Raw genomic sequence first — 13,093 nt, 5'->3', positions numbered from 1 at the left:
CACTGTATTCCCCTCTAGTTTTTGAAAAGTCTCTGACAAGTTGGACACTTTCTTCTTTGTTTCTCTGCAGAGTGTGGGGGGAGACCCGGGATGCCCAAACCCAGCAAAATCATCGGGGGATTTGACGCCATCAAGGGTGAGATTCCGTGGCAGGTCAGCCTGAAGGAAGGGTCTCGACACTTCTGTGGAGCCACAGTAGTGGGAGAACGATGGCTGGTGTCCGCAGCCCACTGCTTCAATCAGTAAGAACCCGCCTCATCCACTTGGAAAATGTGGCAGGGATTGGGCTTCTCTGATGGCTCCAGGGTGTCACCTATCAATATAGCTTTACCCATATTCAGGTTAAAATTCAGTCAGTCAGGATGTGTGTCCCCAACCCAGTTTCACTCATTTATTCATCCATTCATCCATCCAACAAACATTAATTAAATGTCAACTGTATGCACAGCCCAATGTCAACTGTATGCACAGCCCAAGTTTTAAGTAGACACTGATAGAAAAAAGACAAGGTTTAAACATCACAAAATCATGGAATCAATGAGTAGAAAAGGACCTCGGAGGTCTTCCCATACCTCAACAAGAATCCCATTAGAACACAAAGTGATCTTTGCTCAGGATCCTCCAGGAAAGGGAAACTATTATCTCCTCAGGCACTTTGGGATTGCTTATGTTAAGAAGTTCTTTAATCATTTTTCAGTCATATCCAAACTCTTTGTGATCCCATTTTGGGGTTTTCTTGGCAAAGATACTGGAATAGTCTCCCATTTCCTTCTCCAGCTCCTTTTACAGATCAGGAAACTGAGGCAAACAAGGTAAAGTGACTTGCTCAGGATCACACAGCTAGGAAGTGTCTGAGGCTGAATTTGAATTCTGGAAGTCTCTTTAACTCCAGGCTTGACACTTCATCCACTGTAGCACCACTTAGCTGTTGTAGGATTGATAAATTAATGCTATTGGCTAAGACTGGTCAATAACATGATAGTGATAACATAATATTAATTATAATGACCAATCTTAGCTCAGAGAATAGATAACGAAGTGCATTTTTCAATTGAGAGGTAGCAGATTTATGGATGTGAGACATTATACATACTACCAGATGCCAATCCTGAATCAGTTTTTTTTCCCTTTGTTTTTCTTTGTAATAATGGAGAACTAACTCTTTGGGTGGAGGAAAAGGAGGAAATATATGAAAATGACTGATTTTTTTTTAATTTAATAGCCTTTTATTTACAGGTTATATGCATGGGTAACTTTACAGCAATAACAATTGCCAAACCTCTTCTTTCAATTTTTCACCTCTTACCCCCCACCCCCTCCCCTAAATGGCAGGATGACCAGTAGATGTTAAATACATTAAAATATAAATTAGATACACAATAAGTATACATGGCCAAAATGTTATTTTGCTGTACAAAAAGAATCAGACTCTGAAATATTGTACAATTAGCTTGTGAAGGAAATCAAAAATGCAGGTGGGCATAAGTATAGGGGTTGGGAATTCTATGTAATGGTTTTTAGTCATCTCCCAGAGTTCTTTCTCTGGGCGTAGCTGGTTCAGTTCATTACTGCTCCATTGGAAATGATTTGGTTGATCTCGTTGCTGAGGATGGCCTGGTCCATCAGAACTGGTCATCATATAGTATTGTTGTTGAAGTATATAATGATCTCCTGGTCCTGCTCATTTCACTCAGCATCAGTTCGTGTAAGTCTCTCCAGGCCTTTCTGAAATCATCCTGTTGGTCATTTCTTATAGAACAGTAATATTCCATAATATTCATATACCACAATTTATTCAGCCATTCTCCAACTGATGGACATCCATTCAGTTTCCAGTTTCTAGCCACTACAAAAAGGGCTGCCACAAACATTCGTGCACATACAGGTCCCTTTCCCTTCTTTATAATCTCTTTGGGATATAAGCCCAGTAGCAACACTGCTGGATCAAAGGGTATGCACAGTTTGATAACTTTTTGAGCATAGTTCCAAACTACTCTCCAAAATGGTTGGATTCGTTCACAACTCCACCAACAATGCATCAATGAATGACTGATTTTTTTTTAAAAGACCTTAAATAGGCAAATAAAAAAAACTAAATTAAAAAACCAAAAACAATACCAAAGACAATTCCACTAGGAATCTAATTCAAGCTTATGAGCCTAATTCCGTTTCCTTCCCTTTTTTGAAAATCGGGACATTTGCTCTTTTCCAACCTTGTAGCACCTCCCCTTTCACCAAGTCTTCCAAGGATTACAATGACTCAACAACCACCACTGACATTTCTGTTGGTACAATGCCTCCTCATGTTTAACACAGTCCCTGGCAGGCTGTCGTGCTTAATAAATGTTTATGGGTGATTGCAATATATCTCATCTGAGCTTAGAGACCTGAACTCACCAAAGGTAGAAATAGCTACACACCTTCTCTTGACCATCACCTCCTTATTAGCACGTCATATTTTGTCTTTTCTAATCCATAGAGTATTCTAATTATCCCAGAAAACAAAACCAAAAAGAAAAAATCACTCTCTTTCCTTGATCCCTAATCATCATCTCTCCACCCTGACCACTTGTTCTATCCTTTCCATAAACTTCCTGTTTTCCATTTTTTGCTTCAAAAACCAAACTTTTGAGTGTCATTGGTTTTTCTTTCCAGCCCTGTACTGAACTTTAGCTTGTTAAGATGTTTAGGGATCTTGATTCTCTGTATCTCTGTCTCTGTCTCTCTCTGTCTGTCTCTCTCTCTGTCTCTCTGTCTCTGTCTCTCTCTCTCTCTCTGTCTGTCTCTGTCTCTGTCTCTCTTTCTGTCTCTCTCTCTCTGTCTCTCTGTCCCTCTGTCTCTCTCTGTCTCTCTATCTCTCTGTCTCTTTCTCTCACACCCACACCCACACACCCATATATACACATCTAGGGAGAGGGCAGGATGTAGCAAAGGCAGGGAGGTGGTAAATGGAGGATACCTTTGAGGTTAGAAGTTCCAGGATGAAACACAGGAAATTTCTTAGGTATCTCTAAGTGATTGTCACTTATTATAATGAATTCACTTGTCAGTTAGAGTGCAAACCAGTGTATTTGTGTCATCACTCTCTCCACCAATGAGGAGAGTCTTATGCCACTTCCTAAAAGAACCTCCCAATTCTTTCACCCTACTTATTGCCCCTTATCCCAGGAGATGATGGGCTATGTGACTGAACACCCTGCCTTTCTTTCAAGGTGGACAGTCTAACCACTTCCTAAGCTCCCAAGAGCTTGGTAATGAGGATGGGTTGGGGACGTCTGTGTGGGCTTTTGTCTCTGCAGCACAAAGATGGACTTTGTGAAAGCATATTTGGGAACGACATCCCTCACGGGAGCAGATGGCAGCACTGTGAAGGTCAGCATCAAGAGTGTGGTGCTCCACCCCTCCTACAACCCTGTCATACTGGACTTTGACGTGGCCTTGCTGGAGCTGGCCAGCCCGCTCCTCTTCAACAAGTACATCCAGCCGGTCTGCCTCCCCCTGGCCATCCAGAAGTTCCCTGTGGGCCGCAAGTGCATGATTTCTGGGTGGGGAAACACCCAGGAAGGCAATGGTGAGCTCTTCCAGGGGGTGGTTCCCCCTAGCTAGAAAAGGACCTCAGAGCTCATCTTGTTCTGTTACCGGCTTACTGGCCACCCGGACTCCCTGACATCATCCAGTGAATTCTACATCATTTTCACCATTCAGGACTTAGGTGTTCCAACAAGAAAAAGGCAAGACAGGAATGAATGAAGGCTTCTAAGTCTATAGTGTTTAGATCTGGAAGGAACCTTATGGATTATCTATTTTCACCCCTGGACTGTGCGACTCAGAGGGGAAGGGATTTCTCCAAAGTCACACAAGCCATGAGGGTACACACTTCAGTTTTCTGACTCTAAATCCAGTCCCATTTCCATTAAATGATGAGATATTTCATCTATTTGGAGGCAGATAAAAATGTGGGTCAGGCACAGCAGCTCTGGGGTCCCTGCTAAGGGTGAAATGCTGTGATTGAATGAAATCTCAAGAGTCTCCCTCCAAGGCTTCCCTCTCAGATTTATTGGATGGGTCCTTTCCCTGGAATTTTGGGTAACTTGTCTAACTAACATTATCACCAGTATTAACCCATTCTTTTTTCCCCCCAGCAACCAAGCCCGAGATTCTGCAGAAGGCATCTGTGGGTATCATTGATCAAAAGACATGTAGTGTTCTCTACAATTTCTCTCTCACTGATCGCATGATATGCGCTGGTTTTCTGGAAGGGAAAACAGATTCATGTCAGGTAAGCGTGAGCAAGTCCTGCTGCCATCTTAACTAGCAGAAAGCCCAATTCATGGTAAATTAAGGTAAAGCCCAATCATGGAGTCAGAGAGAAGGATGGCACTCTGAAGGAAAGAGTCCAATCCAAAGACAAGATGAAGGTCTTTCAATGAAGTTTCCTAAGCTTTATCTCACTCTTGCACTTCTGTGCATGCTTCAAGCCAACTCGCTCCATGGAATCATAGAGTTTAGACATCTCTAGATGATGAAACCTTCCCATTCCTTCAAGGATTTACTCTGATGCCATGTTCCTCTGTAGACCTTCCATGAGCCTTCTCCAGCTACAAGTGATTCCTCTTCTTCTGAATTCTTCTGGCTTATTTGACCTTTTCTATGCATTTATTTCATTCTCATTTGTATTTATTTGCATATACAACTCATTTCTATACTAGGTTATCAGTCCCTTGAAGGCAGAGACTGTGTCATTTTTCATCTTTTTCCCTAGGAAATTGTACATAATTGGCATTTAATAGTCCATGTACTCTTTTTAATCCCAGAAAACAGGATGACTTTAGCCTAGACCCAGGAGTAAGAATGAGGGTGAGCTTTATATGTAATAGGAGAAAAAATAAAATAATATTTTTTAAAATGAGGGTAGACTGAAGGAGCTTTCTACATCTATACCTAGACCTGAAACCCACCCCCCCAGGATTAGTCTAAAATACTAATAGTAATAAGAATAATAACTCATATTTATATAACACTGATGTTTATAAAATGCTTTTTTCACAAGAACTCTGCATGTTAGATATTATCCCCATTTTACAGATGAAAAAAATAAAACTTGCTTATGGTCATTATCAGAGTCAAGATTCAAACCCAGACATGATTCCAAATCCAACACTTCTTTCACTCCAGGGTGATGGTTGGGGACCCAGTGATTGCTAATGTTCTCTTTAAGATCCAATGTCTTACCTTCAAACAGGACTGACTGCATCTAAACCCTCCTGGACAGATGGGTTCCAAAGACCTACAAGGCAGGAGGAGATAAGATAGCCTCCTTCTCTGTTAGCCCATTCCGGAAGATGTAACCACCCTTACCTTCCTCCCTGTGGTCAGTGTCATTCAACATAAAGCCGAAGAGGCTACATTCAGAGCTACCAGTTCAAATGAAAACAGAGAGGGAGAGTCCCGGTGAGTGAGGGAAGAGGTGCCACAGTGCGACCTGACTTTCCAGCTTTGCACTACTCACCCTGTCAGGGTTGCTTCTGGCCTGGCAAGCCAAGCTTGCCATTTGGAAGGCAGATTCTGCTACCTGGAGAATGGCCCTTCTATCCTAACTCACGTATGAGCATTAGCCATCTCTGGGATTTCTGTGCAACAATAAGCTGAAGCAATGTGGTAGAAATTATGAGCACTAAAGAGAGGCACAACCTACTCCACCATGGACAAGCCCATTTTTATTTCACCAGGCAAAATGTCTTAGAATATAACACAAAGACATTGCAGTTTGAGAATGCATACCCAGAAGTTGTAAAATGTCTAACATCCTTTTCCCACTATGGCTCAATCCATTTACATCAGCAATCTGCCTCTATCTCCCCTTATTTTATTTATTTTTATTTCCCTTTAATTTAAACAAGTAACATCTCTATTTTTATGAACTGGGACTCAGAGTCTGATTTTCAGCAGCTTAGAACCTGAACTCAGCTCTTGGTTTTTTAAAGGCCTTCTCAGCAGGTAGCTGACCATCTTTCAGAGCTCAGGAGTCAGCACAGCACAAGGCCTGGGAAACTTTCCCAAGCTAGGAAGGCTGGGAAAGAATTGCTGGCTAATAAACTCTGGGCACTCATCTAAGGACCAGGTGAGCTCAGTTCAGGGAAGGTGTCAAAAGTTGGCCACAGGGATATGCATTTCTTGACTGGATGACATATGAAAACCATGTAACTGAAGCCTAGTCGTCTGCCAGTAGAATCATAGATATATTAACAGGATTGAAGACAGTACAAGTAAGAAAATAATTACATCAGTGTAACAAAGTACAGACTAATTCAATTCACCAAAGTTACTGAACATCTACTCTATATTGGAGACACAAAGATGAATAAAATGGCACAGTCCTGGGCTCAAGGAGCTTATTGGGAGAAGGCAGATATGATATTTCAACAGTGAGCTATAACATGGGAAAAAGCATCCTGGGGGATAAAAAAGAGGGCCAGAAAAGGTGATCCAAGAGCATTTGAAGAAGAGAGAATCCTTTCATATTGGATAGAGGAAATCAGGGAAGGCTTCATGGAGATCAGTGTACTTGCATTAACCCATGAAGGAAGAGAAAGATTTTAAAAATTCCTAAAGAGTTGGATATATGTTGAATCTTCCTCCATGGATTCACTTAATATTTGCAGATAGCCAAAGGAGAGATTTTGCTATTTAAGGAAAACTAAATAAATCCCTTTGAGGTAGGAATGGGTTTTGTACAAAGCAAAGGCTCCATCCTTCCTGTTTGACTCCTGCCCACTTCACCATCTTGACTAGTATATGTTTTCCATTAGTGCTTGCTCCCAAAGTCAGTTGGTTTGAGCCCAGTTCTCATGCTGGCATCACAGACCAGTTTGGCTCTCCAAACATTTAGGGGGCTGTGAGGCATAGCATAATGCAGAGAGTGAACTCATCAAGCGTGGTGCTCTTGGCAACTTTAGTAGTCTTTCTTTCAAGAAAGTGGTTTGAATCTCAGCTCTGCTACTACTACCTGGATGCTCTTAAGACAGTCACTTACTTTTATGGGCCTGATGATTCATCTGTCAAATGGAAGGGGTTATTTTGCATTATGAACTATTTCTCAGTTCTGATACTACCTGTTCTAAGAGCCCTCCCAGCCCTGTTATTCTATGTTCTAAGGATCCTCCCAGCTCTGACCTCCTGGGTTCTAAGGGCCCTCCCAGGTCTGGCATCCTGGGTTCTAAGGGCCCTCCCAGCTCTGACCTCCTGGGTTCTAAGGGCCCTCCCAGGTCTGGCATCCTGGGTTCAAAGGGCCCTCCCAGCCCTGATATCCTGTGTTCTAAGGGCCCTCCCAGCTCTGACATTCTGGGTTCTAAAGACCCTCCCTGCTCTGACATCCTGTGTTCTAAGGACCCTCCCAGTTCTCACATCTTCTGTTCTCAGGGCCCTCCCAGCTCTGACATTCTGTGTTCTAAAGGCCCACTCAGGTCTGACCTCCTGTATTCTAAGGACCCTCCCAACTCTGACATCCTGTGTTCTAAGGGTCCTCCCAGCCCTGACCTCCTGGGTTCTAAGGGTCCTCCCAGCTCTGACATCCTGGGTTCTAAGGGCTTAGCTTCCTGACATCCTCTGTTCTAAGTGTTCTCCCAATTCTAAACCCCATGCTCTTATGAATGTTTACATCAAACACTCTATTTTTGATCTGTTTAACTGAGCAGTTCTCCAGAATTATAGACAAATTGAAAAGAGGTTCCCAATCATCACCATATTTTTCCATGATGCTTTAAGGTTTTCCAAGTATTTTCTCAGCAGAGAATGCTCCAAGAAAGTTATCTCCATGAGAAAACTAGGGCTCATAGAGTAAAAAGATTTGTGCAAGGTTATACAGTCATGAGCATAGTAAGCAAACACACTTATTAAGTATCTACTAAGTACCAGGCACCAAATGCTAAAGATACAAAGAAAAGCAGGAATAGGCTTTGTCCTTCATAGTCTAACACAGTTAAGTACATGAAAGACCATCAATTCAAATGGAGGTATCATTAAATCAAGCTCCTTCTTCTAAAAAGAGTCCAGAAAGAAAGACAAGAGGATCTAGAACAATGGAGGACGCTAAGAGAATCCCCCAAGCCATGACTTAACAATTCCCTTAACCAGTCAGGTACAATCCTCCTTCTGCATAGTACTTTAGGATCCTCAGCTTTCTGTTTTTCTTTCCTAGGGTGACTCTGGGGGGCCACTAGCCTGTGAAGAAACTCCAGGAGTGTTTTATCTGGCAGGAGTTGTGAGCTGGGGGATTGGATGTGCTCAGGCTAAAAAGCCAGGAGTGTACTCCCGGATGACCAGACTCAAGGACTGGATAGTGGACACCATCTCACCTGGCCTGCAGGCTGGCTCCACCCTTTTCCCTGAGAAAACACCTATCATTACCAGCCACCCTCTAGGAGGAACTTTAACTACCACAAGTGTGACCACCAGCAAACTGACTCCTCCACCAACTAGCAAAACCACCCCCAAACCAACCAGCAAAACCACTGTTCAGGCCCCCAGCAAACCTACCAGTCAGCCTACCAGCAAAACCACTCTGAAGACAACTAGCGGACCCTTGACGATCAAAACTACCCCACACGCTACCAGCGAAACTACGACTAGAAGGTCTATCAGTGTGGTTATCCCAACAATCAGGACTACCAGTAATAAGTCGCCTACTCCAACACAAACCCACCAACCAGCCACACCCATTCAGCTTCCAGGTACAGTCACAGTATGGAAAAATTAGTTTGGGTGCGTGATCTTGTGGACCATTACCATTCTCAGACAGTATCAATCATACTAGTTAGAGGTCACTTTCAGGGAGCCTCATCTAACAAGGGATGTTCACTTACTCATGTTCTGGGCTCACAAATTATGGCAACTCAATTCTTAGGGACACAGACCTAGACCTGGAAGGGACCTTAGAGATCATCTAATCTAACTCCCTCCTTTTACAGATGAGAGACTGAGTCAGAGGTTCAGTTACTTATGGTAACTGGGGTCTCACAGGGAATATAGATTAGAGCTTAAATTGAATTTCAGGTGCTCTTAGCCAGCATGCTTTCCATGACATTAGGTTACCTACCTTCATTTACCCACTGAAAAAGTGAGAGAACCCCAATTTGGCAAGCACTGACTGTATAAAACCAAGGTTAAGTGGGAGATTTGACTGGAATCCCTTAAGTGGAGGGGGCCTGGGCTGAAAGGGGAAGCCACTTCTGATCCTTTGCTGGACAATAATTTTCTCATTCTTGAGTCAGGTTTGCTTCTGTTCTGTTGATCAACTTTCTCAATTGTTTGAACTAACATGATTATGGCTCTTTAAGGTTTACCAAGTATTTTACATATGTAGTATTTCATTGGATTCTCACAATGGTCCTTGAAGATAGGGAACGGTAATTATCCCTCTTTTATAGAAAAGGAAATTGAATCAGAAAAAGATAATGTGATTTACTCAGGATCACACAACTAGTAAATGTTCAAGGTAAGATTTGAACTCAGGTTATCAACATCATCATCATCGTCATCATCATCTTCATCATTGTGCTAAATCCTTTACAATTATTATCTCATTTGATCCTCACAACAACCCTGGAAAGTAGGTTCTGGTACTTTCCCCATTTTTACAAGTGAATAATCTGAGGCACACAGGATTAAGTGATTTGTCTAGTGAGTAAGTATCTGAGGCTGGATTTCTAAGTATAAGATGAGAGAAACCTGAGTTTTAGGAGATTGCAGGCTCAATATAGGGGCAGCTAGGGGTGCCAGCTTCAGAGTTAGAGAAACTCATCTTTCTGAGTCTCAGATGGCTACTGGCCATGTGATTCTGAGCAAGTCACTTACTCATGTTTGCCTCAGTTTCCTCAATTATAAGATGAACTCGGGAAGGAAATGGCAAACCATTCTAGTATCTCTGCCAAGAAAACTCCAAATGAAGTCATGGAAAGTGAGTTACAACTGAACAATGATCGAACACCACAGCTCAGTAAAAGGCAGCCAGGAACACGGTACCCCAAAAAGCCAACGACCTCATGATCTACATTGAGCAGCTTTCCTTCCAGAGTGCAATTTTACTTTGCCTTGGTCAGACCAAAACTAGAGTGCTATGTTTAAACTGAGCATCCCAGTTCAGATAAGATGGAAGACCAACCAGAATGATAAAACCACATAAAAAAAAAGTGGGTGCAGATCTTACCTCTGATTCCTACCTGTGTACTATTAGGAAAGTCACTGGACCTCTAGGACCTCAGTTTCCTCAACTGTACAATGAGGAAATTGGATGAGATGACTTTTGAGGTTCTTTTATCTACCTGTACAATGTGGTTGTGTGGATGAAATGAAATATTTGTAAAGTACTTAGTGCACTCCCTGGTATATAGTAAGTGCTCTATAAATGCTTATTCCTGGACTTTTCCCTCCACCTCCTAGCTTTAGATCTATGATTCTTAGGAGTGAAGACTCTTGAGCCCAGATCATAGGATAATTAGTTAAAAGAACAGTGGCTATTAATTAGCTTAGGGAAGACTCAGGAACCACATGACAACTGTCTCTAAGTATATGAAAAGTTGAGAGATCCAAGAGGGATTAAATTTGTTTGGTTTAACTGTATGGGTAGAGTGATTAGCTTTGGTAGATGTGATCATCATATCTATCTGTGATATAAGGAAAAACTTCCTACTAATTAGAATAGTCCCAAAATTGAATGCCCTGAGCGGTAGTGAGCTCCCCCTTCTCAGACCTTCTTCAACTACAAGCCAGATGGCCACTTAGGGGATTGTAGAAGAGATAAGTCTTTGGGGTATTTTAGACTAAATCCAACTCAAAAATTATATGATTCAAGAGTTGTTAGTCCACCCTATATCTGAGCAGGAATCCTTCCTGTAATGTCACTGATAAATGACCATCCACTTGCTCCACCCAAAGACGTCCACTGGTGAAAAACTCACTACCTCTGGAGGCAGCTTATCCAAAAGTCAGGCAATTTCCCTTTTTACTGAAACTAAATCTGCTTCTCTCCACGTTCCCTATAATGATTCTATTAGCAAAATAAACCTAAACCCTCTTCTATATATGATAGCCCAATGGGTTCTAGAATAATAAATAGTTATCACAACTGACATTTATATAGGGACTTGAAGATTGAAAAACACTTACATATATTGATAATGTCTGCCTTAGATCTTCTCTCCTTCAAACTAACCATCCCCAGTTTCTTCTACTGAACTTCCTATTAGATGGTCTACAGTCCTCTCTTTTCCCTGATGCCCTTCCCTGGATGCCCTCTATCTTGTTCATCGTCAATCATTCCTGGCTGACTTTACATTCCTTCCACAAGTCAAGTGGAGAAAATCAACACAAAAATAAAGATGTCCATTTAAGGAACCCTCAGAGGGTCTGACCAAGCTTAGGCAACTGGCTAACGATCAACAGAGATCAGCCATAATCCATGTCGATAAACGGACCTTGGGTTGATCTTTATGATCGCAAAATAAAATCTTGTTCATTTCATAGAATTCTGAATGGAAAGGGACAGGACCTTAAGGGGTCATGATTAAATCTCACTGGACTCCAGTTTCCTCACTATGAAATAAAATTATATTACTTTTTTTTTTATTTAATAGCCTTTTATTTACAGGATATATGCATGGGTAACTTTACAGCATTAACAACTGCCAAACCTCTTGTTCCAATTTTTCACCTCTTACTCCCCCACCCCCTCCCCTAGATGGCAGGATGACCAGTAGATGTTAAATATATTAAAATATAAATTAGATACACAATAAGTATACATGACCAAACCGTTATTTTGCTGTACAAAAAGAATCAGACTCTGAAATATTGTACAATTAGCTTGTGAAGGAAATCAAAAATGCAGGTGTGCATAAATATAGGGATTGGGAATTCTATGTAATGGTTTTTAGTCATCTCCCAGAGTTCTTTCTCTGGGCGTAGCTGGTTCAGTTCATTACTGCTCCATTGGAAATGATTTGGTTGATCTCGTTGCTGAGGATGGCCTGGTCCATCAGAACTGGTCATCATATAGTATTGTTGTTGAAGTATATAATGATCTCCTGGTCCTGCTCATTTCACTCAGCATCAGTTCGTGTAAGTCTCTCCAGGCCTTTCTGAAATTATCCTGTTGGTCAATAAAATTATATTACTATCATTATCATTATTAACAAGGCACTTTCCCCCAAACCACCAGAGAACCAGGTAATGCCCTGCTCACTCCAAAAGTAACTTTCAGAGCCAGATTGTGGGTTGATTTCTAGCTGGAAGGGGCTTTACCCTAATGGTCACCTTGATTTTTTCCCCTCCTTTTATAAATGAAGAAACAGATCCAGAGAGATTAAATGATGTCTGATATTAATAAAATAGCCCAGGGAAGAGCTGAGATTTGAACCTTGGTTCCAAATCTTGCACCCTTTCCCCTGCCTCCTGACTCCAAATTCAGTATTCTTTCCACTAAAATATAATAATACACTGCTTTTTGCAAAGTATATTATAAATATCTCATGTGATTTTCACAACCACACTGGGATGTAGGTGTTTTTGGTTTTCTTGGGGTTTTTTTAATCCCCCTTTTACAAATGAAGAAGGAACAGGAACATGTCACATGACTTGTCTGTATTCACATTACTAGTAAGTGTCTGAGGCAGGATCTGCACTCAGGTCTCCCTGATTCTAGGTCTAAGACTTTATTGCTGGGGGCAACTACTGGCCTTAGACACTTAACACTTCCTAGCTGTGTGACTCTGGGTATGTCACTTAACCCCAATTGCCTCAGCCAAAAAAAAAAAAAAAAAAAAGACTTATTACTTCACATAGCTCGCTACAAAAAGACATTCTCAGGTTGCTTTTAGACCTGTCCCCCAGTGATTCTATGAATATTCCTGACAAATGACTCTTCTGCTAATGACAGGCTTTGCTGCCTCCCCAGGCAGCCCATTCCATTTTAAGAGAAGCTCATTCAGAGGCTCTCCATTCTGTAAAGCCGAATTTAGCCTTTCACTGACTGACAACCACCCGCTGGTCCAAGTGCTCTCTCCCGAGCCACCCGGCACCATTGTGACCCTTCTTCCTG

At 41.8% G+C, this 13,093-nt stretch overlaps 1 protein-coding gene across 1 annotated transcript in view; it reads left to right on the top strand.

Moving 5' to 3' along the window:
• TMPRSS9 (transmembrane serine protease 9) overlaps positions 1-13,093 on the top strand; it is a 96,035-nt gene that overhangs the window by 74,743 nt on the left and 8,199 nt on the right. The window contains exons 12-15 of the mRNA XM_031948278.1: positions 71-242; positions 3,300-3,571; positions 4,143-4,279; positions 8,198-8,612. Coding sequence (XP_031804138.1) covers positions 71-242; positions 3,300-3,571; positions 4,143-4,279; positions 8,198-8,612 — 996 coding nt within the window. The remainder of the gene's footprint in view (positions 1-70; positions 243-3,299; positions 3,572-4,142; positions 4,280-8,197; positions 8,613-13,093) is intronic.

Source organism: Sarcophilus harrisii, chromosome 1 (genome assembly GCF_902635505.1).
Source record: "Sarcophilus harrisii chromosome 1, mSarHar1.11, whole genome shotgun sequence".
NCBI lineage: Eukaryota > Metazoa > Chordata > Mammalia > Dasyuromorphia > Dasyuridae > Sarcophilus > Sarcophilus harrisii.
The sequence above is the reverse complement of the archived record's forward strand: the minus strand, read 5'-3'. Positions and strand labels throughout refer to the sequence as shown.